This window comes from Bubalus bubalis, chromosome X (assembly GCF_019923935.1).
Source record: "Bubalus bubalis isolate 160015118507 breed Murrah chromosome X, NDDB_SH_1, whole genome shotgun sequence".
NCBI classification, from domain to species: Eukaryota; Metazoa; Chordata; class Mammalia; order Artiodactyla; family Bovidae; genus Bubalus; species Bubalus bubalis.
This window is the reverse complement of record NC_059181.1, coordinates 135426626-135450401: the sequence shown is the minus strand read 5'-3', so window position 1 is coordinate 135450401 and position 23776 is coordinate 135426626. Positions and strand designations below refer to the sequence as shown.

At 39.1% G+C, this 23776-nt stretch overlaps 1 protein-coding gene across 5 annotated transcripts in view; it reads left to right on the top strand.

Annotated features, from left to right (window-relative positions):
• Positions 1-6538: 6538 nt before the first annotated feature.
• LOC123331720 overlaps positions 6539-23776 on the top strand; it is a 114704-nt gene continuing 97466 nt past the window's right edge. For 2 of the 5 annotated variants that reach the window (XR_006640606.1, XR_006640605.1), the window contains exon 1: positions 6539-7820. Coding sequence is in view for 3 of the 5 variants with exons in the window: in XM_045164391.1 (XP_045020326.1) it covers positions 7573-7820; positions 22207-22243 (285 nt within the window). In the remaining 2 variants the exon portion in view is untranslated. Of the gene's footprint in view, positions 7821-13776; positions 14000-22206; positions 23004-23776 lie in introns of those variants that run through there. The other 3 variants (XM_045164391.1, XM_045164393.1, XM_045164392.1) reach the window with 3 other exon arrangements.

The window sequence follows — 23776 nt, the reverse complement described above, 5'->3', positions numbered from 1 at the left end:
GCCCGGAGAAATATCAATAACCTCAGATATGCAGATGACACCACCCTTATGGCAGAAAGGGAAGAGGAACTAAAAAGCCTCTTGATGAAAGTGAAAGAGGAGAGTGAACAAGTTGGCTTAAAACTCAACATTCAGAAAACGAAGATCATGGCATCTGGTCCCATCACTTCATGGGAAATAGATGGGGAAACAGTGGAAACAGTGCCAGGCTTTATTTTTGGGGGCTCCAAAATCACTGCAGATGGTGACTGCAGCCATGAAATTTAAAGACGCTTACTCCTTGGAAGCAAGTTATGACCAACCTAGATAGCACATTAGAAAGCAGAGACATTACTTTGCCAACAAAGGTCCATCTGGTCAAGGCTATGATTTTTCCAGTGGTCATGTTTGGATTTGAGAGTTGGACTGTGAAGAAAGCTGAGCGCTGAGGAATGGATGCTTTTGAACTGTGGTGTTGGTGAAGAGTCTTGAGAGTCCCTTGGCCTGCAAGGAGATCCAACTGGTCCATTCTGAAGGAGATCAGCCCTGGGATTTCTTTGGAAGGAATGATGCTAAAGCTGAAACTCCAGTACTTTGGCCACCTCATGCGAAGAGTTGACTCATTGGAAAAGACTCTGATGCTGGGAGGGATTGGGGGCAGAAGGAAGGGGACGACAGAGGATGACATGGCTGGATGGTATCACTGACTCGATGGACGTGAGTCTGAGTGAACTCCGGGAGTTGGTGATGGACAGGGGGGCCTGGCATGCTGTGATTCATGGGTTCGCAGAGTTGGACACGACTGAGCGACTGAACTGAACTGAACTGTGAACTCCTAGTTGCAGCATGCAGGATCTAATTCTTTGTCCAGGGGTTGAACCTGGACCTCCTGCACTGGGAGCACAGCGTCTTGGCTACTGGGCCACCAGGAAAGTCCCTTTATTGACATCTTGATAATATTAAATCTCCCAGTCCATGAACATATAATATCTTTATATTTATTTAGGACTTTGTTGTTTGTAGTGGAAAATTCTTACACTTAAACTTTTTAAAGTATCTTTTAAAAAAGATATGATTATAAATAGATTTAAAAGTTTTTTTTCTGATTATTCATTGGTATTGTGTACAAATATAACTGATTTGTGTATATTCTTCCTGTATCCCATAGCTTTGTTGAAATTGTTTATTATATCTACTACATTGTGTGTGATCTTTAGTTTTCTATATATATGATCATTACTTCTATAAAAAGACAGTTTAATTATTTATTTTTGATCTGAATCTTATTTTCCATGTTCTTACTTTATGGCTTTGGCTAGAACTTTGAGTAAAATGTTGAACAGAAGTGGCGAAAGTGGACACCGTCCTTTTTTCTGACCTTAGGGGGAAATATTTCAGTCTTTCTCCATTGAATATGATGTTAGCTGTTTTTTATAGATGCCCTTTGTGAGGTTAAAAAAGTACCCTTCTATTCACAATGTTTTAAGTGTTTTTTTACAATTTAAATGTGTAGGATCTTGTCAAATGCATTTTTGTGTGTCTTTTGAGATGATTTTTAAATTTGTTCTATTAATACAGTATATTACATTGATTTTGCTTTGTATGTTGAAACACACTTGCATTTCTTGGTTAATCCCAATTGTTCATGGTGTTAAGTCTTTTTCATATCCTTAATTTGGTTTGCTAGCATTTTCTTGAGGATTTTCCAATTCAATGGGATATTGGTCTTTGGTTTCCTTTTCCTATGATGGTATCAGTCAATTAGTGGCCCAGTAGAATGAATTAGGAAATATCTTGCTTGCCTCTATTTTGTGAAAGAGTTTCCAAAGGCTGTTTTTTTTTTTTTTCTTCTTCAAACATTTGGTAGAATTAACCAGTGAAGTTGTATGGAACTGAACTAAAAAATTAACAATGTGCTTTAGAGTGAAAAATACAGAGTAAGACATTTTTCTTATTTAAAATGATACATTTTAATAAAAATGATAAATTCTGTACAATTATTAACATTTTTACATAATACCTCTAGAATTTGGGGTTGCCTGTCCTTTACAGAGATAATGAAGTGGCATGAAATACAATTATTGACTGTAACAGAATATCACCCAATGTCTGATAAATTTTCTTTTTGCTCTCATTTTAGGGGTATTTCATATATTCTGAGAAGTTGTATACAATTTTAGAGGACTAAAAGAAATGAAATAAATACCAACTCACAAAGCTGGCATTCAATATGATTTTGCTAAAAGGTTGATTTGTGACTGAACCCAGGTTCAGCTGCTTGCCACTCAAATGTCAGTAGAAAAGAAAGGTGCTTTAATCAGAAACCAGCAATCTGGGGAGAAGGTGGACTCATGTGCAAAGACCAATTCCAAAGATTCTGCTCAGCCTTGACAGTTTGTGAAATGAAAAGTGGAAGGAAGACTCTTAGTGAATCATCAAGGCAGGAGGTTGGGTTCTGCATCCTTCTCCATTGTGTGAAGACTGACTGATTCTCTCTTCAGATGTTATCTTGTCTCCATGATTTGCCTTGTAGGATTCCTTAGTGGGGCTATTGCAGTCACTAGACAGCTAGTCATTTAAAAAAATTTATTTATTTTTGATTGGTTGATGATTGGTTTGCAATATTGGTTTGATTTCTGTCATACATCAACATGACTTAACCCTAGGTGTACATATGTCCCCTCTGACACAGGAAACTCAAACTGGGGCTCTCTAATAATCTAGAGGGCTGGGAATGGGCAGGAGGTGGGAGGCAGATTCAAGAGCTAATCATTTTTAAACTGCTTAATTCTCTATTCTTTCATTTTATCTAGGAAAAGAATCAACAGGTTAGACAACACATGGTATGTATTCAGGAGAGCGTAATTCCAGAGTTAGTTTCAATGGCTTAGTGATCTCATTCCTATAATTAGGCTCTTTTAAGGTTAGAGGGGAACAGAAATGGACAAACCAAAAAGGCACTTTTGGATATGCCAATAAGCTATCCAAAAAATACTCAGCATAACCTCAATTTATCTGAAATTTCCATTTATCATGCTCTTCAATCTTGTACTCGCTAATCAGTCAATCAGCAACATCATTCTAGCCAGCCTACATTATTTCTACTTAAACACAAGTCATTCATGCATTTTTGCATAGAAACACATTAATTTGGTAATATACCTCTAAATGACTCAAAAAAATAGACTTAAAGAATAGCAGTGACTGTCCCTATTCAACTAGCTTCTAAATTCTGTTAGATCTTAATAAATCTGTGAATTAATGAAAAGATATGCTAATAAATCTGTGAAATATTAAAGCCAGACATGCAAATCTTTGCTCCTGGCCCTGAAGTCATAGAAAGACAAATAATAGCTGCAGAGGGCATTAAACCATGTTTAAGAGGAAGCTGCTATTTGAGGCATGCAACAAAAGATTTACACTTACCACTTCATAAGAGTGGAGTAAAAAGTAAATCAAAGGAATTTAAGTTTATTGCTTAATGTAAGTATTACTGTAACCAAAAGGAGGGGGCAGGCTGTTCTCCGATCAAAAGCCAATAAAGAGACAAGATTGATAGAAAGGAAAGTTTGCTTTATTTCAAATGCCAGCATGGTGGGCAGGGGAGGGGGGACTCCTATCCAAAGGCCGACTTCTCCCGCACTAACAATCTGTGGACAAGAGTTTTATAGATGGAGGGAGGGGGGTTAAGGGGTACATGTAGAAACAGTACAGTCAGCTCTGACAGTCAACTTGAAATTGGTCATGTGGTGGTATGACCAACATCATCTTGATTGCTTAAGGTAGAGTTAATCTCTAGTTCCAGGGGTGGTTTGTTGCTATATCTTTGAGGCCAATTCTCAGGACTGTGGCTACTTTTGTCATGGCTACAGTCTGGTCTTCATGTAGTTAACTTCTTCCACCTGCTGAAGATTTCAGTATCTATAAGACAGCTCAGGATATGGCTCAGAATATTATCTATAGTCCTTGAGAAGGAACTAAAGTCCTTGACTACGCTTACTGATTAAACTATTATTTGGTCTCCTTTGTTTCTGCATTTTCTCTGTTCTCTGATTAAAACTATTCTTTGGCTAAAGTTTTTCCACAAACAAAAGTCAGGCTGAGGATATGGTGGAGGGGTGGGAGGGCAAGGACCATAGTGTCTTGCTCTGTTTCATTAACACACTCAATTTTTTCTTCTACCATCTATCTTTTTCCTTTCCTAACCTCTAATATAGAGGAGTGGATATAAATGTATGATGTTTTCCCTAAACTTCCCCTTTGTACCTAGCTCCATTCTGTGTTCACACACTATGCCATAATTGCTAGAATAAACCACTTTGACTTGGTCCAACCAACCCTTAACAAAATTTGTAAACCAGGAGGTTTATTTTCATTGTCTTGTCAACTTGCTTTCTATCCTTGACTTCTCATTCAATTCTTAATTTCTTTGTAATCATGTCACCTGATTGTACCTTAAAGCTAACGAATAAAAGTTTCTGCCAATATCTGTTTGCTGTAGATAAAGCTGGAAAGTTTAAGCATTTTTGCTGCTTAAAAGTAATTTTCTATGTCTCATAGATATAAGGTCCTGCACCTCAAATTAGATAAAAAATTATATGTCACTTTCTGTGTTAAGATGTTATTTGTGATAGTAACTGAGACACATTGGCAGTTTATCAAAGAAAACACCTTTCACCAGGGGTTCTTAATTAGGGTTCACAGATCTCTTATAAAATTCAGAATGTTCATAAACTTGGGTGGTGGGAACAATTAAATCTCCATTTTCTCTGCAAAGGCACTGAGAAATAGCATTTTCTTCTATTGTAAAAATTGACAACAGTCTAACACATTATTGGGACTGGGATTGCCTCAGTGACAGAAAGATGAGTATTGTTCAGGTTCATTGAAGTTGTTACAGATAAATGCCACTGACATTAATCACTTATTAAAAATTCTGAATACAATAAGTCCCCTACAATACAAATCTTCAAGTTGCGAACTTTCAGATGTGAATGTATGTTTGCATGTTCAGCTATGTAAGTTAGTTCACATGTCTGGCATACATTGTTATGTACTCGCATGCTCTACAAGTGGTTGGGATTTTGTGTACTGTACTATACAGCATGGTTACTATGCAAAGAAGGAGCAGGCTAATGAAAAAATGATGTAACTGGAGGCCCAGAGAAGGGAAGAAGAGAGAGAAGAGGAAGAAGTAACTAAAGAACGAAAGAGAATCATGACACAGGAAATGGCAAGGGGCTTTTCTTTATTTAAGGAGGCACTGTTAATTTTTGAGATACAGGACCCAAATGTAGAATCATTAATGAGGGTTGCAACAGCCACTAAGAATGCAGCCCAGTGCTACCATGTCACCTATGATGAGCAAAAATGAGCAAATGCCCAGTTATCATTTATTTTTTTAAGAGGGAAGATAGAATTAAATCCAGCAAAGAACCAGAACCTAGGCCAAGAAAATCAGGTGCCAATGAAATTGGACCTTGGCTTCTGTCTATTATTGCTGACGATCGGTTAGTTATATCATTTCCATCTCCTCTCTGGCCTCCATTCAGAAACACTTCTTGCCTGTTCACTTGATGCCAGCCCATGTATGCCAGCTGTTATATTATCAAATCAGTTCAGTCGCTCAGTCGTGCCCACCTCTTTGCGACCCCATGGACTGCAGCATGCCAGGCTTCCCTGTCCATCACCAACTCCCGGACCTTGCTCAAACTCAGGTCCATCGAGTCGGTGATGCCATCCGACCATCTCATGCTCTGTCATCCCCTTCTCCTCCAGCCGTCGATCTTTCCCAGCATCAGGGCCTTGTCCAGGGAGTCAGTTCTTCGCATCAGGTGGCCAGAGTGTTGGAGTTTCAGCTTCAGCCTCAGTCCTTCCAGTGAATATTCAGAACTTACTTCGTGTAGGACGGACTGGTTGGATCGCCTTGCAGGCCAAGGAACTCGCACGAGCCTTCTCCAACACCACAGTTCAAAAGCATCAATTCTCGGCTGCCCAGCTTTCTTGACAGTCCAACCCTGACATCCGTACGTGGCTACTGGAGAAAGCACAGCTTTGGCTAGACAAAGCAATAATGTCTCTGCTTTTTAACATGCTCTCTAGGTTGGTCCAAGCTTCTCTTCCTCGGGGCAAGTGTCTCTCACTGCCATGGCTGCAGTCACCATCTGCAGTGGTTTCGGAGCCCAAGCAAATCAAGCCTCTCACTGTTGCCATTGTTTCCCCATCTGTTTGCCATGAAGCGATGGGGACCGGGTGCCGTGATCTTAGTTTTCTGAATGTTGACTTTTAAGCCAACTGTTTCACTCTCTTCTCTCACCTTCATCAGAGAGGCTCTTTAGTTCCTCTTCCCTTTCTGCCTTAAGGGCGGTGTCATCTGCATATCTGAGGTTATTGATATTTCTCCGGGCTTGTGCTTGATTCCAGCTTGTGCTTCATCCAGCCGGGCATTTCATAAGATGTACCCTGCATTTAAGTTAAATAAGGAGGGTGACAGTATACAGCCGTGACTTAATCCGTTCCCAATTTGGAACCAGTCCATTGTTCCATGTCCAGTTCAAACTGTTGCTGCTTGACCTGCATACAGATTTCTCAGGAGGCAGGGCAGGTGGTCTGGTATTCCCCTGTCGTTCACAATTGTCCACAGTCTGTTGTGATCCACACAGTGAAAGTATGTAGTTACACTGTACTACTCTACTCTCCCAGGTACTGTAAAGTTCAGAGTTTGTTTTGTATGCATTTGCGTGGAAAGTAGTATAAGCCAATTACGGTAACAGAACTATACAGCTTGATTGTGTTAGTAGGGTATCTAGGCTAACTCTGTTGTCCTTATGAACAAGTTGGACTTAACGAAATCACCCTTAGAATGGAACTCGCTCTCGTATGCAGGGGGCTGACTTCAGTAGATTCACTGTTACAGGTTTTCGAGCAAGTTAATTGCTATATATGCATTATCATTATGTCACATCTTTGAATATTTTGATAAGGATGTCAAGAATTATCTTCCATTGCCATTCCATGTATTTTATTTTACGAATTTGTACATTATTCTTGCCCCCCCCTCTCTCTCTCTCACACACACACACGCGCGCACACACACACACACACACACACACACGTATGGGCGCATGTACTCAAACAAATGCGCTCGCGGGAAGAAGTCTAACACAGGCACAATGACTCGTCCCTGGTCCCCAGGAAAGCTTCCTGTGGTCGCCCGGCGACCTTCTGTGTCCTGAGGCCCGCTCCCACCCCACCTGGCCTCAGGGCTGCACCGCCGGGCCTTTTACTCCAAGGCTGGTTAGCAAACACATCGGAGGGAAAGGGTCCCCAGCCCCGACCCCAGGCAGCTTCCAACCGAGGCTTTTTCAGGCAGGCTGGGGCGACAGGAGAGCTACCTGAGAGGGTCGGCCGAGGCGGGCCAGCGCTGGCCCACCCCAGGTGCGTCATGGCCGTTTCCCCGACTTGGATCGTGGCTCCTCCAGGGTGACCACCCAGCAAAGTGCCTGGTGGGGGACACAGTGCATCTTGGAGACTTACAGGGTTTTGTCCCCAGCTCCCAGCCAGGTCTTGTGGGAGGGGTTTCCAGGCGCAGAGATGCCACGTCCGCGTAGGGCCCCGCCCCCCGCGCTGGGGGCGTGCAGCCGCGTGCCACGCCGGGTAACGTGCGTTGTCGTGCGTGACGTGCGTGACGTGCGTCACGTGCGTAACCCAGGTAACCTAGGGGCGTTTGTTTCCCCCCAGCTGCGGTCGGACCCTGCCGGCAGCCGAGGCGGCGAAAACCGGATCCTTCCTTCCACAGGGGCCGCAACTCCAGGGTCTCCCAGCCGAACAGTGGCTCAGAGGTACTTAAATGTTTCTTTTATTGGTTTCGCCAGGCTTCTCTTGGGGTCCGCTGGTCCCCCGCTCCTGGGAAAGCTGGGGGGAGGAGTAGAGGCCAGCTCTAGTTGACTGCGCCTGAGGCTGGCCGTGTGGGCTTGGAGTTTGGGACGGGGTTGGTTTTAGCATCGCCTCAAGTCACCGCTTGTTTACCGCGGAGGTCGGGGTTTCCAAACTCCGTATCTAAAACGGTATTTAGAAACCAGGAGCAAAGACGTGACCGCGAAACTTTCTCCCAAATGCGTGCGCGGCCTCTGTAAGGTAGCGCTTTGAGGAGAGCTGAGCTTGTGGTAGGCTGGTGGTTGGAAAGTGTTTCTCTTAGGCGTGCCAGTGGAGTGGCTGTCTTCAGAAGCTTCCCGGGCGAGGTCTTCCCCCAGACGCGTTGGGACCTCCCAGGCCCCGTGCGCCGGCCCGGCAGCCATGGCACAGAGCGTAGCCACGTCCCTGCGCATGTGCACATGGCGAAGGCAGCCAACCCAGGGACAGCCCAGGTAATAAAAACCCACAGAGAGCGAAGAGAAGCGTTCCAGTGGAAATCCGTGTGCTTGCTGGGTACCCCATGTGGTCCCCGATATAATAATTAGGAGCAGGCGTGTCAGCAGAGAAGTTTGCCCCCTGCTTACAAAACCACTACTCACGGATGTTGATAAAAAGGAACGTTGCCTTCAGGCACAAAACCAGCAGTCTGGGGAGGTGGCGGGCACATCCTCCCTCCCCCCAAAAACCACCTCTGAAACTTGTCTGCTCACCATGGAAGTTTTTAAAGAGAAACAAGGAAGTGATCTCAGTCCATCATTGGAATTAGGGGATCAGAGTTGTCACCGCCCCTCTCTGCAGGCTGGTCAGCTCCTTGTGATGTTCTAGACATTGTCTGGTTCACACAGTTTGGTCGCATAATTTGTTTAGGTTAGTGAAGGGGAAGCTAGGGAAGCGATCTGGTCATCTGTTCATTTCTACTTCTTTACGGAAAGAACCAGCAAGGTAGACAAGGTATTGGGTGATTCATGCTCAGTCGTGCCCACCTCTTTGCGACCCCATGGACTGCAGCATGCCAGGCTGCTGTTTTCAGTTGGTTTCCCATGCAAGAATACTGGATTGGCTTTCCGTTTCCTTCTCTAGGGTATCTTCCCCACCCAGAAATCCAGCCCAGGTCTCCTTTTTCTCCTTCATTGGCATGTGGATTCCTTATTCTGTTGTCACTTGGAACCCTCTTTTGAGTGATTAAAGTTTGCAATGATGGGCTTGGGCAGGAATTGAGTACAACTTTGGGTGGGCTGGTTTAAATTGTTGTTAAAACACATCTTTTCTAAAGTGATTAAAAAGAGGGAGCTTCCAGCTGAGGGCAGTTTCCTGCAAAGATCTGCTAACAGTACTATCACATTGAAAAGTGAGTGTGGATTGGCTGGGTTTAGAAACCACCACTCTTTACAAGTGTTTTGAAATAGATTTTCCTTCCTTGGGAAGTTGAGGTGCATGGGAGGGAGGAGTGGCCATTTTTCTGGAAGCTGGTAGACTGGTTCTTGGGATGTGGGGAAACAGATAAAAGCCTGAAAACCTCCTCAGCTGAGCTCTGGAAAGCGGGGGAGGGAAATTCCAAGAATCGCCAATATGGTGCTCACATACACATGCAATCGCACGGTTGTGGGCCAGCGAAATGTTTTCCACATGAATTGTCATTTATTCTTAACACTTCAAAGAATGTCTCTGATGTGATCTATCAATGAGAAATAACACCCCTTATCCACCTAGAGACACAAAATTCAACACATTTTTTGGCTGTGTGAGGTTGTGTTTAAGACGTGAAGAAGAGTTTATGTCAGTACACATTTCTTCGGATCTTTGCTTTTTATCTTAATTCAGGTGATTATTGCAGTGTGTTCATTCCCTGAATTCTCAAATGACTCTGTTTCAAATTTACTCAGCATAGGCAAGTTAATGTGAATTGTTCCTGCACAAAGGAGGAACATAGCATAAACTAAACAGGCTGTATCATTGATTATCAGCACCTTTTCAAGGCTGAAGTGCTGCCTATAAAAACAGTGTTATTCTTAGAAGGGATCCATGGCATCCACCAAATTCCTGTGCCCAAGAAAGGGTTAAGATCTCTGGTTAAATCGAAGTAGTACATCTCTTGGCGCATGCTCAGTACCTCAGTTTTATCTGACTCTATATCTCCGTGAACTGTAGCCGGCCAGGCTCCTCTGCCTATGGAATTTTCCAGGCAAGAATACTAGAGTGTGTTGCCATTTCTTTCTCCAGGGGATCTTCCCTTCCCAGGGTTCAAACTTGCATTGGCAGATGGATTTGTAATCACTAGTACCACCTGGGAAGCTTTAGTACATCTCTTTGGTGACATTTCAAATGTCATAGAGAATACAAAGAAGGGACAATGCATGGCAGACTTCTTTTACTTATTCTGTCCACGTGAAATACACATTAGATTCACTTAGTGTCCTTCTATAAAAAACTTATATATGAGTGCTACATCATTGAATTGGTCTGAGATTCAACTTGAACATGAGAGTTTTAAAATAATGTCTAGAATTTCTAAAGAGCAGTGAATGCTGATAAAAATTAATCTAAAGGAAACACTGATGCACAAATATTGGACCAGCAAATGGTTCTTTATTGTAGGTGGGAGATATTTGTGTGTTAAACACACACACAAGCAAATATATATATATATATTTGAAAGAGTATGGTTGTAGGTCTTAATAAGAACAGCTTAAGATAATTTTAATTGTAAACAATAGAAGTAAAGTGCATAACTTTTTACTTAACCTTCAGATACTCTTAAACTGAAGAGGTTTTGCATGCAGTAAAATAACATTTTAAGATAATGTTTTCCAAGATATCTTGGGTTAGCCGGATCACTCACTGTTTTTTAGCGTATTACAAAGCAGAGACATTACTTTGCCAACAAAGGTCCGTCTAGGCAAAGGTATGGTTTCTCCAGTGGTCATGTATGGTTGTGAGAGTTGGTGGATGTGAGAGTTGGACTATAAAGAAGGCTGAGGACCGAAGAATTGATGCTTTTGAACTGTGGTGTTGGAGGAGACTCTTGAGAGTCCCTTGGACTGCTAGGAGATCCAACCAGTCTGTCCTAAAGGAAATCAGTCCTGAATGTTCATTGGAAGGAGTAACGTTGAAGCTGAAGCTCCAATACTTTGGCCACCTGATGAGAAGAGCTGACTCACTGGAAAAGACCTTGATGCTGGGAAAGATTGAGGGCAGGAGGAGAAAGGGATGACAGAGGATGAGATGGTTGGATGGCATCATGGACTCAATGGACAGGGGTTTGGGTAGACTCCAGGAGTTGGTGATGGACAGGGAGGCCTGGCATGTTGCAGTTCATGGGGTTGCAAGAGTCGGACACTACTGAGCGATTGAACTGAAGTGACTTAATTTTAACAGTAAAATATCTCATTTAAAATTAGTTTTATATTGTGGTTTAGTTGATTTAAAATTCCGTGTTAATTTCTGATGTACAGTAAAGTGACTGTTACACATATATATACAGCCTTTTTCATACTCTTCCATTATAGTTTATCACATGATATTGAATATATTTCCCTGTGCTGTACAATAGGACTTTCTTGTTTATCTATTGTATATATAATTGTTTGCATCTACTAATCTGAAACTCCACATCCATCCCCTGCCCTTTCCTCCTTGGCAACCACAAAGGAAGAACATAACATAGACCAAACACAGAATGTATCATTGATTATCAAGAGCTTCTATGTGAATCTGTTTGTTTTTTGTAAATAAATTCATTTGTGTCATATTTTCAATTCCACATATAAGTGATATCATGTGGTATTTGTCTTACTCTTTCTGACTTTACTTAGTATGATTATTTTGTAGTTCCATCCGTGTTGCTGAAAATGCCATTTATTTCATTCTTTTCTATGTTTGGGTAATATTCCATTGTGTATGTATACCATATCTTTTTAATCCACTCATCTGTTGCTGGACATCTAGGTTGTGTCCATGTCTTGGCTGTTATAAATAGTGCTGCTACGAACATAGTGGTGCATGTATCTCTGTGAATTACAGTTTTGTCCCAATATATGCCCAGGAGTGGGATTGCTAGATCATATCACAACTCTATAATAAATCTCTTTAAAAGATAAAATAACTAAGTGACTATGGCACCCAGTTGAATTTTATTTTAATGGGAGTATGGTCAGCTCTTTACAACTTGATTATAATCGGTTTAATTTGACAGGTTCCTATGGGGAGGAAGTACCCATAATGGGTATAAATATAAATAGATGGACAGGTAAATAAATAGATAATAGGATCCAATTGTAATTGTTATACATCAGACGAATACTCAAGGGTGAATTTTAAAAATGTGAAGGGTAAGAACATTAAAAAGAGCAGAAGGCACTGACAAGGAGAAACGAATATTGAATAAGCATGCATGTGTTCAATGCTACATGCTCTTCCTTAACTTAGTTGTAAAATCCATTAAGGCTTGTTGAGAAATACTTGTCAAGTGCTTTGAAGTCTTTGGCAGCTGCCATTATGTAAATGCAAGGGAGGATTTTGACTTAGAAAAGATGCTATAAATTCCATACTCAGGATATGACATTTTACCAAATCATTGTTCAGCTTAGGGTTAAAAATAAATTAACAAATAAGGATTTTAATATAAATATTTTTATTCTATAAAATTTAAGTAAGAGAAGTCTCATCTCTATTCATAATAAATAATTTACACCTGCATTATATATGCCACTCATACTTTCTGCCACTTTGACACTTCTTTGTAATGGAAACTGCTCCATTTAAAACCTTTGATGCCTGGAGAGTCATTATTTATATGTCCCCCTACGCTCATCCCATCTTGGCCAGAGCCAGTTGGACTAAGAAAGGGACTATTAGCCCAAGAGCTGACAGATCCATTGTTTGGTTTGGGTCAACTGCAAAAAAATCACATAGCCTATTTTGGAAACTTGAATGATAAAACATAGAAGGAAGCTGTCAGCTAGTGATTAAAAAAAAATGTTACTAAATGGTTATGAGGGAACAAATATGGAGTGCCATGAGGTGAAGTTCAAAAATGTAAGGAAAAAAATTGTGAATTATCAGAGAGGGCCAATTGGTAGTGTAAAATAAAAAGGAAGATATGCAGAGTGTAGTTGAAAGTAATTACTATTGGAACATCATGGTGAAGCTCTAATAATTGCTGGAAATTTGTCACATGCACACACGCACACACACAAACACAATAAAAAATTATAAGTTTTCACTCACTTATTCCAGACAGATTTTTATGGAGGTACAGAGGTACAAAGTACAGGAGCAGATGCAGCATGCCTTTACTATAGAGTCATTTGGCCTCCAAAGTATCTAAAGGATATATCCTGCTGGTAAGACAATCCATATAAGGAAGAATATTGTCAAATCTGAGCTGCTGCACCACTGTGCTTTTTTGTAATCTGGGATTAACAAAATTGAGAAAAATGGATAATTAAAAGTTAGAAAATGCAATTCTAAACATTTAAAACAAATTTTGTAAACAGATATTGAAGTGAAATTTATTATAGTCTCAATATTTAGGTATATATGTATATCCCTTGGTAAAAATATGAATTCAACCAGGTTAACTTTATAAAAAATTAATGATTTTTCAAATTATCATCCTACATTTAATAGTTGCTTATATTTTATTATAACAATGTAAAAGGAATAAAAGTAGTTATTAAATTTGAGATTTTAAGCTCGGAAAACACCATATTACCATGTGACTGAGTATTTCTTGTTTAAAGTAGATGATATTTTAATACACCCAATAGAAGTTAAAAAGTAAGTGTTGGGTGAAAGTCGTATTTCTGTGAAAACTTCACAAGCACTTGGGCATCAAAGAAAACATCCTTTTCTAATTTGTCTTCATATATTCTCTTTGGACAGAAAGGCTACTTTGAAGGGATAAAACAAGAAATGCATTTTTGGTAGTAGGCTCATAACAAACAACAATCACAGGAGGGAGATACAGCAGATCAAAGAAGAAGAATGGCTTATTCAGAATATATGAAATGGAAGGGAATGGAATAAAGCTGTCCCAAGTTGAGGATTTGCTCACAAACCTTAGTGTTGGCTCTATAATAAACAGATCCTGTTTTCATCTTAATATGTTGACTCATTAAATTGCCTTACACAAAGTTTCTTGAAGTTTTACTTCTATATAATTCTGTTTCTGTGATCTTACCTATAATTTAAAGACAGAATTAACTTTATAACTTACTAGTTTAAAGACAGAATTAACTTTATAACTTAGTAATTATCCGGATAATTCTATTGACTTCTAGTTTTGAAAATTTGGTTGTGCCATATATTTCCAATTACAAATAGAATCAAACTAGATGATTTAATTGCAATAATCCCAGGAAGTTAAAAATACACAGTGAATTTCCTTAATCTTCACTGCACTGTGCACCACTCTTCCCATAAGTATTCTGATTTAAGTTTCTCATTTTGTGATATTTTGTTATAACAGTAATAGAAAACTAATACAGCAAATCCCAAATCCCAGTGGCAAGGCAAAAAGACCTTGCCACTTCTTCAGTCACCCTCTTCAAGTTCTAAGGTAGTATAAAAACAAATACAGCACTATTTATTAATGAGACTGCCTTTCCCCCATTGTTATTTTTGCGTCCTTTGTTGCAGAATAATTGACCATAAGCATGTGGGTCTATTTTTAGGTTGTCTGTTCTTTTCCATTGATCTGTGTGTCTGTTTTTGTGCCAGTGCCATACTGTTTTGATTAATATTAGTTCAGTTCAGTTGCTCAGTCTTGTCCGACTCTTTGCGATCCAATGAGTTGCAGCACGCCAGGCCTCCCTGTCCATCACCAACTCCCGGAGTTCACTCAGACTCACGTCCGTCGAGTCGGTGATGCCATCCAGCCATCTCATCCTCTGTCGTCCCCTTCTCCTCCTGCCCCCAATCCGTCCCAGCATCAGAGTCTTTTCCAATGAGTCAACTCTTCGCATGAGGTGGCCAAAGTACTGGAGTTTCAGCTTTAGCATCATTCCTTCCAAAGAACACCCAGGCCTGATCTCCTTTAGGATGGACTGGTTGGATCTCCTTGCAGTCCAAGGGACTCTCAAGAGCCTTCTCCAACACTACAGTTCAAAAGCATCAATTCTTCGGTGCTCAGCTTTCTTCACAGTCCAACTCTCACATGCATACATGACCACTGGAAGAACCACAGCCTTGACTAGATGGACCTTTATTGGCAAAGTAATGTCTCTGCTTTTGAATATCCTGTCTAGGTTGGTCATAACTTTCCTTCCAAGGAGTAAGTGTCTTTTAATTTCATGGCTGGAGTCACAATCTGCAGTGATTTGATTTTGGAGACCAAAAAAGTAAAGTCGGACACTATTTCCACTGTTTCCCCATCTATTTCCCATGAAGTGATGGGACCAGATGTCATAATCTTCATTTTATGAATGTTGAGCTTTAAGCCAACTTTTTCACTCTCCTCTTTGACTTTCATCAAGAGGCTTTTTAGGTCCTCTTCCTTTTCTGCCATAAGGGTAGTGTCATCTGCATATCTGAGGTTATTGATATTTCTCCCGGCAATCTTGATTCCAGCTTGTGCTTCTTCCAGCCCAGCATTTCTCATGATGTACTCTGCATAGAAGTTAAATAAGCAGGGTGACAATATACAGCCTTGACATACTCCTTTTCCTATTTGGACCAGTCTGTTATTCCATGTCCAGTTCTAACTGTTGCTTCCTGACCTGCATATAGGTTTCTCAGGAGGCAGGTCAGGTGGTCTGGTATTCCCATCTCTTTCATAATTCTCCACAGTTTATTGTGATCCACACAGTCAAAGGCTTTGGTATAGTCAGTAAAGCAGAAATGGATGTTTTTCTGGAACTCCCTTGCTTTTTCCATGATCCAGCAGATGTTGGCACTTTGGTCTCTGATTCCTCTGCCTTTTCTAAAACCAGCTTGAACATCTGGAAGTTCACGGTTCACATATTGCTGAAGCCTGCCTTGGAGAATTTTGAGCATTAGTTTACTAGGGTGTGAGATGAGCGCAATTGTGCAGTAGTTTGAACATTCTTCGGCATTGTCTTTCTTTGGGATTGGAATGAAAACTCACCTTTTCCAGTCCTGTGGCCAATGCTGAGTTTTCCAAATTTATTGAGTGTAGCACTTTCACAGCAGTATCTTTCAGGATTTGAAATAGCTCAACTGGAATTCCATCACCTCCACTAGCTTTGTTCATAGTGATACTTTCTAAGGCCCACTTGACTTCACATTCCAGGATGTCTGGCTCTAGGTGAGTGATGACACCATTGGTCGTTAAAGTCTTTTTTCGTACAGTTCTTCTGTGTATTCTTTCCACCTCTTTTTAATATCTTCTGCTTCTGTTAGGTCCATACCATTTCTGTCCTTTATCGAGCCCATCTTTGCATGAAATGTTGCCTTGGTATCTCTAATTTTCTTGAAGAGATCTCTAGTCTTTCCCATTCTGTTATTTTCCTCCATTTCTTTGCATTGATCACTTAGGAAGGCTTTCTTGTATCTTCTTGCTATAGCTTCCTAGTATAGAACAAAATCAGGGTGCGTGATACTTCGAACTTTGTTCTTCTTTCTTAGAATTTCTTTTGTGGTTCTATTCATATTTTAAGATTATTCTAGTTTTGTGAAAAAGTGCTATTGGAATTTTGATGGGGATTGAATTGAATCTGTAGATTGCTTTAGGTAGTTTGGGCCCTTTAACAATATTGATTCTTCAAATCCAGTATATCTTTGTTTACATTGTCTTTAATTTCTTTCGTAAATGTCTTAGAGTTTTCAGAGTACAGGTCTTTCACATTCTTGGTTAAATTTATTCCTGGTTATTTTATTCTTTGTGATAACAATTGTAAATTGGATTGTTTTTTCATTTTGTTTCCTGATAGATGTTACTGTGTGTGTGTGTGTGTGTGTGTGTGTGTGTGCATGCGTGCTCAGTCATGTCTGACTCTTTATGACATTGTGGACCATTGCCTGCCAGGCTCCTCCATCCAGGAAAGAATACTGGAGTGGGTAGCCATTCTCCTAGGGGTCTTCCTGACCCATGGATCAAACACATGTGTCTTGCTTCTCCTGCATTGGCAGGCAGATTCTTTACTTCTAGTGCCACCTGAGAAGCATAGGTGTTAATACTACATAGAAATGCAACAGATTTCTGTGTGTGTATTTTTTTCCTGAAACTTTACTTAGTTTATTTTTTGGTTCTAATAATTTTTTGGTGGAGTGGAGGTTTTCTGTCTATAGAATCATGTAATATATGATTCTTTTAATGTATTGTTGAATTCTGTTTGCTCATATTTTTTTGAGGATTTTTGCATTAAGATCATCAAGGGTACTGGCCTGCAATATTCTTTTTTTGGTGATATTTTTGTCTTCTTTTGGTATTAAGGTAATCCTAGCTTCAGAAAATGATTTTGAAAGTGTTCCTTCCTCTTCATTTTTGAGGAATAATTTGAGAAGGGTAGGTATTAACTCTTTTTAAATATCTTAACAGCATTTGCCTGTGAAGCCACCTGTCCTTGGACTTTCATTTGTTGAGAGGTTTTCTGATTCAGTTCCATTTCTAGTAATCAGTCTTTTAAGATGCTCTGTTTTTTCAAGATTATGTCTTAGATTATGTTCCTAGAAATTTATCTAGTTCTTCTAGGTTGTCTAATTTGTTAGCATGTACTGATTCACAGTATTCTTTATGATCTCTTGTATTTTTGTGTTACTGATTGTAATGTCTTCTCTTTCAATTCTGACTTTATTTGAGGTCTGTCAATTTAGCTCAATTGGTAAAGAATCAGCATTCAATGCAGGAGACCCCAGTTTGATTCCTAGGTTGGGAAGATCTGCTGGAGAAGGGACAGGCTACCCACTCCAGTATTCTTGGGCTTCTCTTGTGGCTCAGCTGGCAAAGAATCTGCCTGCAATGTGACAGACCTGGGTTCTATCCTTTGGTTGGGAAGATCCCCTGGAGAAAGGAAAGGCTACCCATTGGCATGCAGGTGTCAGTAGTTGCTGCACATGGGCTCAGTATTTGAGTTTTGCAGGCTTAGTTGCCCCACAGCATGTCAGATCTTCCCAGACCAAGGATTGGACTGGTATCCCCTGCATTGCAAGGTGGATTCTTAACCACTGGACCACCAGAGAAGCCACTGAAACAAATTTGAAAGGAGAACAAAAAGAATTTGTAGAATGAAAAAATTAACCCATTTAATTTAGAAAGACTATGGAGGGAGGCCTTACAAAGTAGATTAAACACAAATGATGAGAAAACTGTTAAAATGAAATAAAGTCTGAAGAAATTATAAAAAAAAATCAGCACAGTAAGAGAAAAAAAGAAAAATATGAAAGGTAGTTTAGGAAAAACTTAGAAGAGTGGTAAATTATGACTTGACATATTAAATCAAGAGTATCAGAAGGGGAAAAAAGAGTGCCAAGGAAACATCAAGAGAAGATGGCAGAGAATTTCCCAAAATGTATCAATAACACCAATCTAAAGAGCCAGAAAACTACAGTTTAGGAGAAGAATAAAATAAATCTGTATCACATTAAAAGTAAAAAATAAAAAGATAGCATCTTAAAAATAGCCAGAGAGAATATAGATAACTTACAAAAAGTGACAAGTACGCTGACTTTTCAAGAGCAGTAAGTGAAGCCAGAAGGACATGAAATAATATCTTTATCAAAATGAAAGACAATAACCTTGTCAAGTTAGAGCTGTAGAGGCATTGAAACTATTTTTCACAAATCAAGGTAAATTAAATTAAGATTTTCAGGTAACAAACTGAAACTTTTAAGGAACATTCTTCAAGTAGAAGAAAAATAATCATAGAAGATACTTTATTTTTTTTTATTTTTAAACTTTACATAATTGTATTAGTTCTGCCAAATATCAAAATGAATCCGCCACAGGTATACAAAGAATAAGCAAAACCACCATAGAAATGGGTAAATCTTTGTTCATTTGCTAAGTCATGTTCTACACTTTGCAACCCCACGGACTGCAGCATGCCAGACTTCCCTGTCCTTCACTATCTCCCGGAGTTTGCTCAGACTCATCCATTGAGTCAGTGATGCCATCCAACTATCTCATCCTCTGTTGCCCCCTTCTTCTCCTGCCCTCAATCTTTCCCAGCATCAGGATCTTTTCCAATAATTCAGCTCTTTGCATCAGGTGGCCAAAATATTGGCGCTTCAGCATCAGTCCTTAAAATTATCAAGTAGTATTATCGATTTCTACTTCTAAGGTTAAAAAAAGGAAACACTGGGCAATAATATATAATTTGGAATTGGAATTATTGAAATAAAACTATTTTGTCAGAAAAAGTTTAAAGATATTAATTTTATATACTTTTAAGCATATGAAAACTTTTGTGGTCAGCATTTAAAGAGTAGTAATAGTATATATTTAAACAACACATAGTTTAAAGATATCATCACCATAAGTTTGTGTCACACTGTCATAAAACTATAAAGAAAGGAAAAGGAGTAAGTTACACAAAATTCCAGGCAGTGATTATTCTTGATGGGATGATGGAGGAACCCATCAGACCCAGTTACAAAAGGGTCTTTAAAATACTGGCAATATTACGTTTCTTTGCTGAGTATTATTTACAAGTGTATTTATTTTATTTTTGTTTATAAAGCAAAAATCACACATACATGTGATATATATAATCTGTGATAGATTCTATATAAAATACATATAAAATGTAGCACTGTGTGTAAGGAAATACTTTGCAGACTGAGAGTTGTATAAATTGCTCCATATTGACTTCCAAATACATGTAAAATAAGATGGTGTCTGTTTCCAATCACTTCATGCATTTCTAAAAATTAGTTACATGCATTAACCCAATGTATTAAAATAGAGAACTGGCTGCCACAAATGCAATCAAAATACAGATTAATTATCTCTTACAATCACTTGTCTGCTTTCTTTCACTGTAATTTTGTCTTATAGAATTTTATATAAATGAATTCATACAGTATCTTGCCTTTTATATTTTACTTATTTGATGAAGCATAAGGTCCTTGACATCCGTCCATGCTTTTATGTGTTTTAATATTTTATTTCTTTTGACTAAACAGTATTCTTTAATATGGATATAGCACAGTCTGTTTATCCACTTAGCAGCTGATGGATTTTTGGATTGTTTTATTTAGGAGGTTATTCCAGCTATAAATACTGTGTATAAATTTTTGTGTGGACTTATGCTTATTCTGGGGCAATACGAAGAATGTGATTTCTGGGTCACATGTATATGTTTACATGCTGCACATAAAGTGTATACATGTCGAGTATATGTTTAGTGGCTTAAGATACTGTGATGTTTTTCAAAGTGACTATACCATTTTGCATATTGATCAGCAGTGTATGAGAGCTCCAGTTATTCTCCATTGTTTTCAACACTTGATATTATTAGGTGTTTTAATTTTAGTGATTCTAATGTGCAGTGGTATCTCATTGTGATTTTAAACATCTCCCTAATGGCTGTTGATGTTGAACATATTCTCTTATGCTTTTCTGAGCTTTTAAAATCTTCTTTTATGAAATATGCATATAAATATTTTCTCATATCTTATCCTTGAGGACAAAATGTTCTGTATATATTGATTTCATTTCTTCTTTGACCATTGGTTAGTTTGGAGTGTGTTGTTTAATATCCACATACATGTGAATTTGCCAAATTTCTTTTACTGGCTTCTGATTTCATTCTATTGTGGTCAGGGAATATACTTTGTATTGTTTTATTCTTTTAAAATGTGTATATTATTGCCTAGCATATGCTGTATCCTGTAAAAATGTTCCATGTGTGCTTGCGAAGAATATATTCTGCTACTGTATTCTGCTATAATTGGGTGGTATGTTCCATAATGTCTGTTAGGTCTAGTTGATTTATAGTCTTGTTAAAATCTTCTATTTCCTTGTTTTATCCTGCATAGTTGTCCTATTGATTATTGAAAGATAGGTGCTGAAGTCTCCTGAAAGTGAAAGTCACTCAGTTGTGTCTGACTCTGTGACCCCATGAACTATACAGTCCATGGAATTCTCCAGGCCAGAATACTGGAGTGGGTAGCCATTTCCTTCTCCAGAGGATCTTCCCAACCCAGGGATCGAACCCATATCTCCTGCATTGCAGGTGGATTCTTTATCAGCTGAGCCACCAGGGAAGCCTACTAATACTGTTAAGTTGTTCATTTCCCTCTGCCTTTCTTGCAGTTTTTTTCTTCATGCATTTTGGTATTTTCTTATTGGGTGCATTTATATTTGTAATTGTTTTATATTACTGATTAATTAACTTTATCATTCTAAAATGCCTCATTTTATCTCTAACCTTTACAGGTTTTTTTTTTTTTTTGTATTAAAATAGCCAATCCAGATTTCTTATGACTGTTTTCCCATGATATATATTTTTAATCCTTTTACTTTCAATGTGTTTGTGGCTGTTTCCTCTATTAGTGAGGATAATGATACCTAAATTTGTCCTTATAAGCTTGTAAAAGATTAATAATTATTAATTATTTGTGTCAAGTGGGAAAGTCACACCACCAGGCAAAGGCAGATGGTTAAGTGAGCTATGCATTCCAACAACTGTTTTCAATTTGTTCCACAATATTTCAGTGCTATACTAAGGAAGTGATCAGTTTTCAAGAAAGAACAATGCAAATTTAGAAAACCACAGCACAGCATTCATTCTCTCCATAACTGTCTTATTGACCCAGATTCCATTAACAATTATAAATGAGTCAAAAATATAAAGATTATATTGAAATACCCTATGTATTTATATACTCTGTGAGCTTATAGTACAAACTTGTGCTTGAGAAGTATGTGAGATATAAAATACATCTACTACAATTAAAAACTCTATTAAATGGCACAACCCAATGCAAATATTTTATTCAGTTAAGGTAGTTTTAGTAATAGGCAAATGTGTGTCTCTTGCAAAACAATAATAACAACATAAGTCATCTTTCTTTATGTTCAGTTTGTCTTTATTCCAAAGTCCCACTCACATTTTTTTTAATCAGCAGCTGAACCAACTGAAGTGAAAAGCAGGCAGCATGAATAACACTAGTTCTTGCTGCATTCTCTACAACAGCATCCAAATTCCTTCCAGATTCTCCAAGAGGATGATTGGGTGAATGTGCCCCAGAGAAAAGTTCCATAAAATAAAGTACTAACATAGTAACGTACCCAGCTCAAAGTATGCCCTGAAGTCCTGAAACTGAACATAAATCAAGCTATTTAAATAGCTGCCTTTTAAACAGTGGGATAATTTGGGTAAAAATGTAACCATACATTTTCTCTGGCAGAGAGCTGATTGATGAAGACAAAAATATATATGCCTAGAGAGCTAAAGCAGCTGAGGACCACTGATTCCATGATTCCAGTCACTGTAGAATCTGAAAATGTTTGTGTAACTGTATTCTTCATGGATATTTATGTGTCTGTGTAACTGTATTCTTCATGGATATTTATGTGTCCTAGATTAAAAGTGATCAATGGCTGATTCCTGCAGGATTCCTGTCATTGAATAACCATGAACAAATATATTTGCCTTCCCTGCACATAATTCTTCTGCCAAAGACTTAACCATTAATGAACTTACCTAATGCCATATCCAGCATTGTAGTATTCTAAATGGCATTACTTATAATCAAGGAACTCATTTATTAGCAAAAGAAATGTGGCAGTTGTCCATGCTCATGGAATTCACTGATACTACCATGTTCGCTACCATCTTGAAGCAACTGAAATAGAACTGTGGAACAGTCTTTTGAAGACACAGTTACAGTACTAGAGAGGTGATAGTATTGCAAGGCTGAGGCAAGGATGTGGTGTATGTGTTTTGAATTGGCGTCCAGTACATAGTGCTGTTTTTCTCAAGCAGGATTCATTGATCCAGGAATCAGAAGATGAAAATGGTACCATTGACTATTACTTCTAGTGACCCACTAGCAAATTTTTTGTATGATTGTATGCCCTGCTGCCCCTTCCATGATGGAAGAAATCTAATGTGATCAATTTACCACCAAGTAGCTTGCTGATGCCTTAGAGCATGGTGCCACATTGAGGACTCAGTTTTGGTCTGTTGCTGGCAGATTAAACACATCAGTGGCCATAGCCAGGACAGCCTTGGTGCATGCTTATCATCCTGATCCTGCCACCATAGCTACTTTGTTATTGAGCCCATTGGACAGTGACAGGGTAACTAGAAGAAAAAGCTAACTGGTATTCATAGAATGAGTTATGATATCCATTTGATTATTAAAATTCTCCTCTGCTGAGGTCATGTTTTGGTGAGAATTCACATGGCACATGGGTATGGACACTTAAATTTTTTTGTTTCTGTCTGTGTTGGGTCTTCATTGCTGCATTCTCGAGTTGCAGTGAGCAGGGGCTACTGTTCATTGTGGTGCACAGGCTTCTCATTGAGGTGGCTTTTCTTGTGGAGCACAGGCTCTGGGGTGCACAGGCTCCAGTAGTTGTGCCTCGTGGGTTCTGTAGTTGGAGCTCACGGGTTCTAGAGTGTGGGTTCAGTAGTTGTGGTGCACAGGCTTAGTTGGCCTACAGCATGTGGTATCCTCCAAGGTCAGGGGTCTAACCCATATTCCTTGCATTGGCAGACAGATTTTTAACCATCACACCCGTTGTTTCCTGTTCAGAGAGGTATATCCACATACCTTTTCTGCAGAGTTTCTTGTCACTAATTTTCCAATGTGTTTAAGTTACACACCATTCAGGCAAACCATTTGCCACAGCCCATGAGTTCATATTTATTCACATAATAATTAGGTGTAATGATTGAAGTTCTGCCCAACTGGAGGATTTCCCTTCACCACTCTCCTCAATTGATACCACAGAAAAAGGCTGTAATGCCAA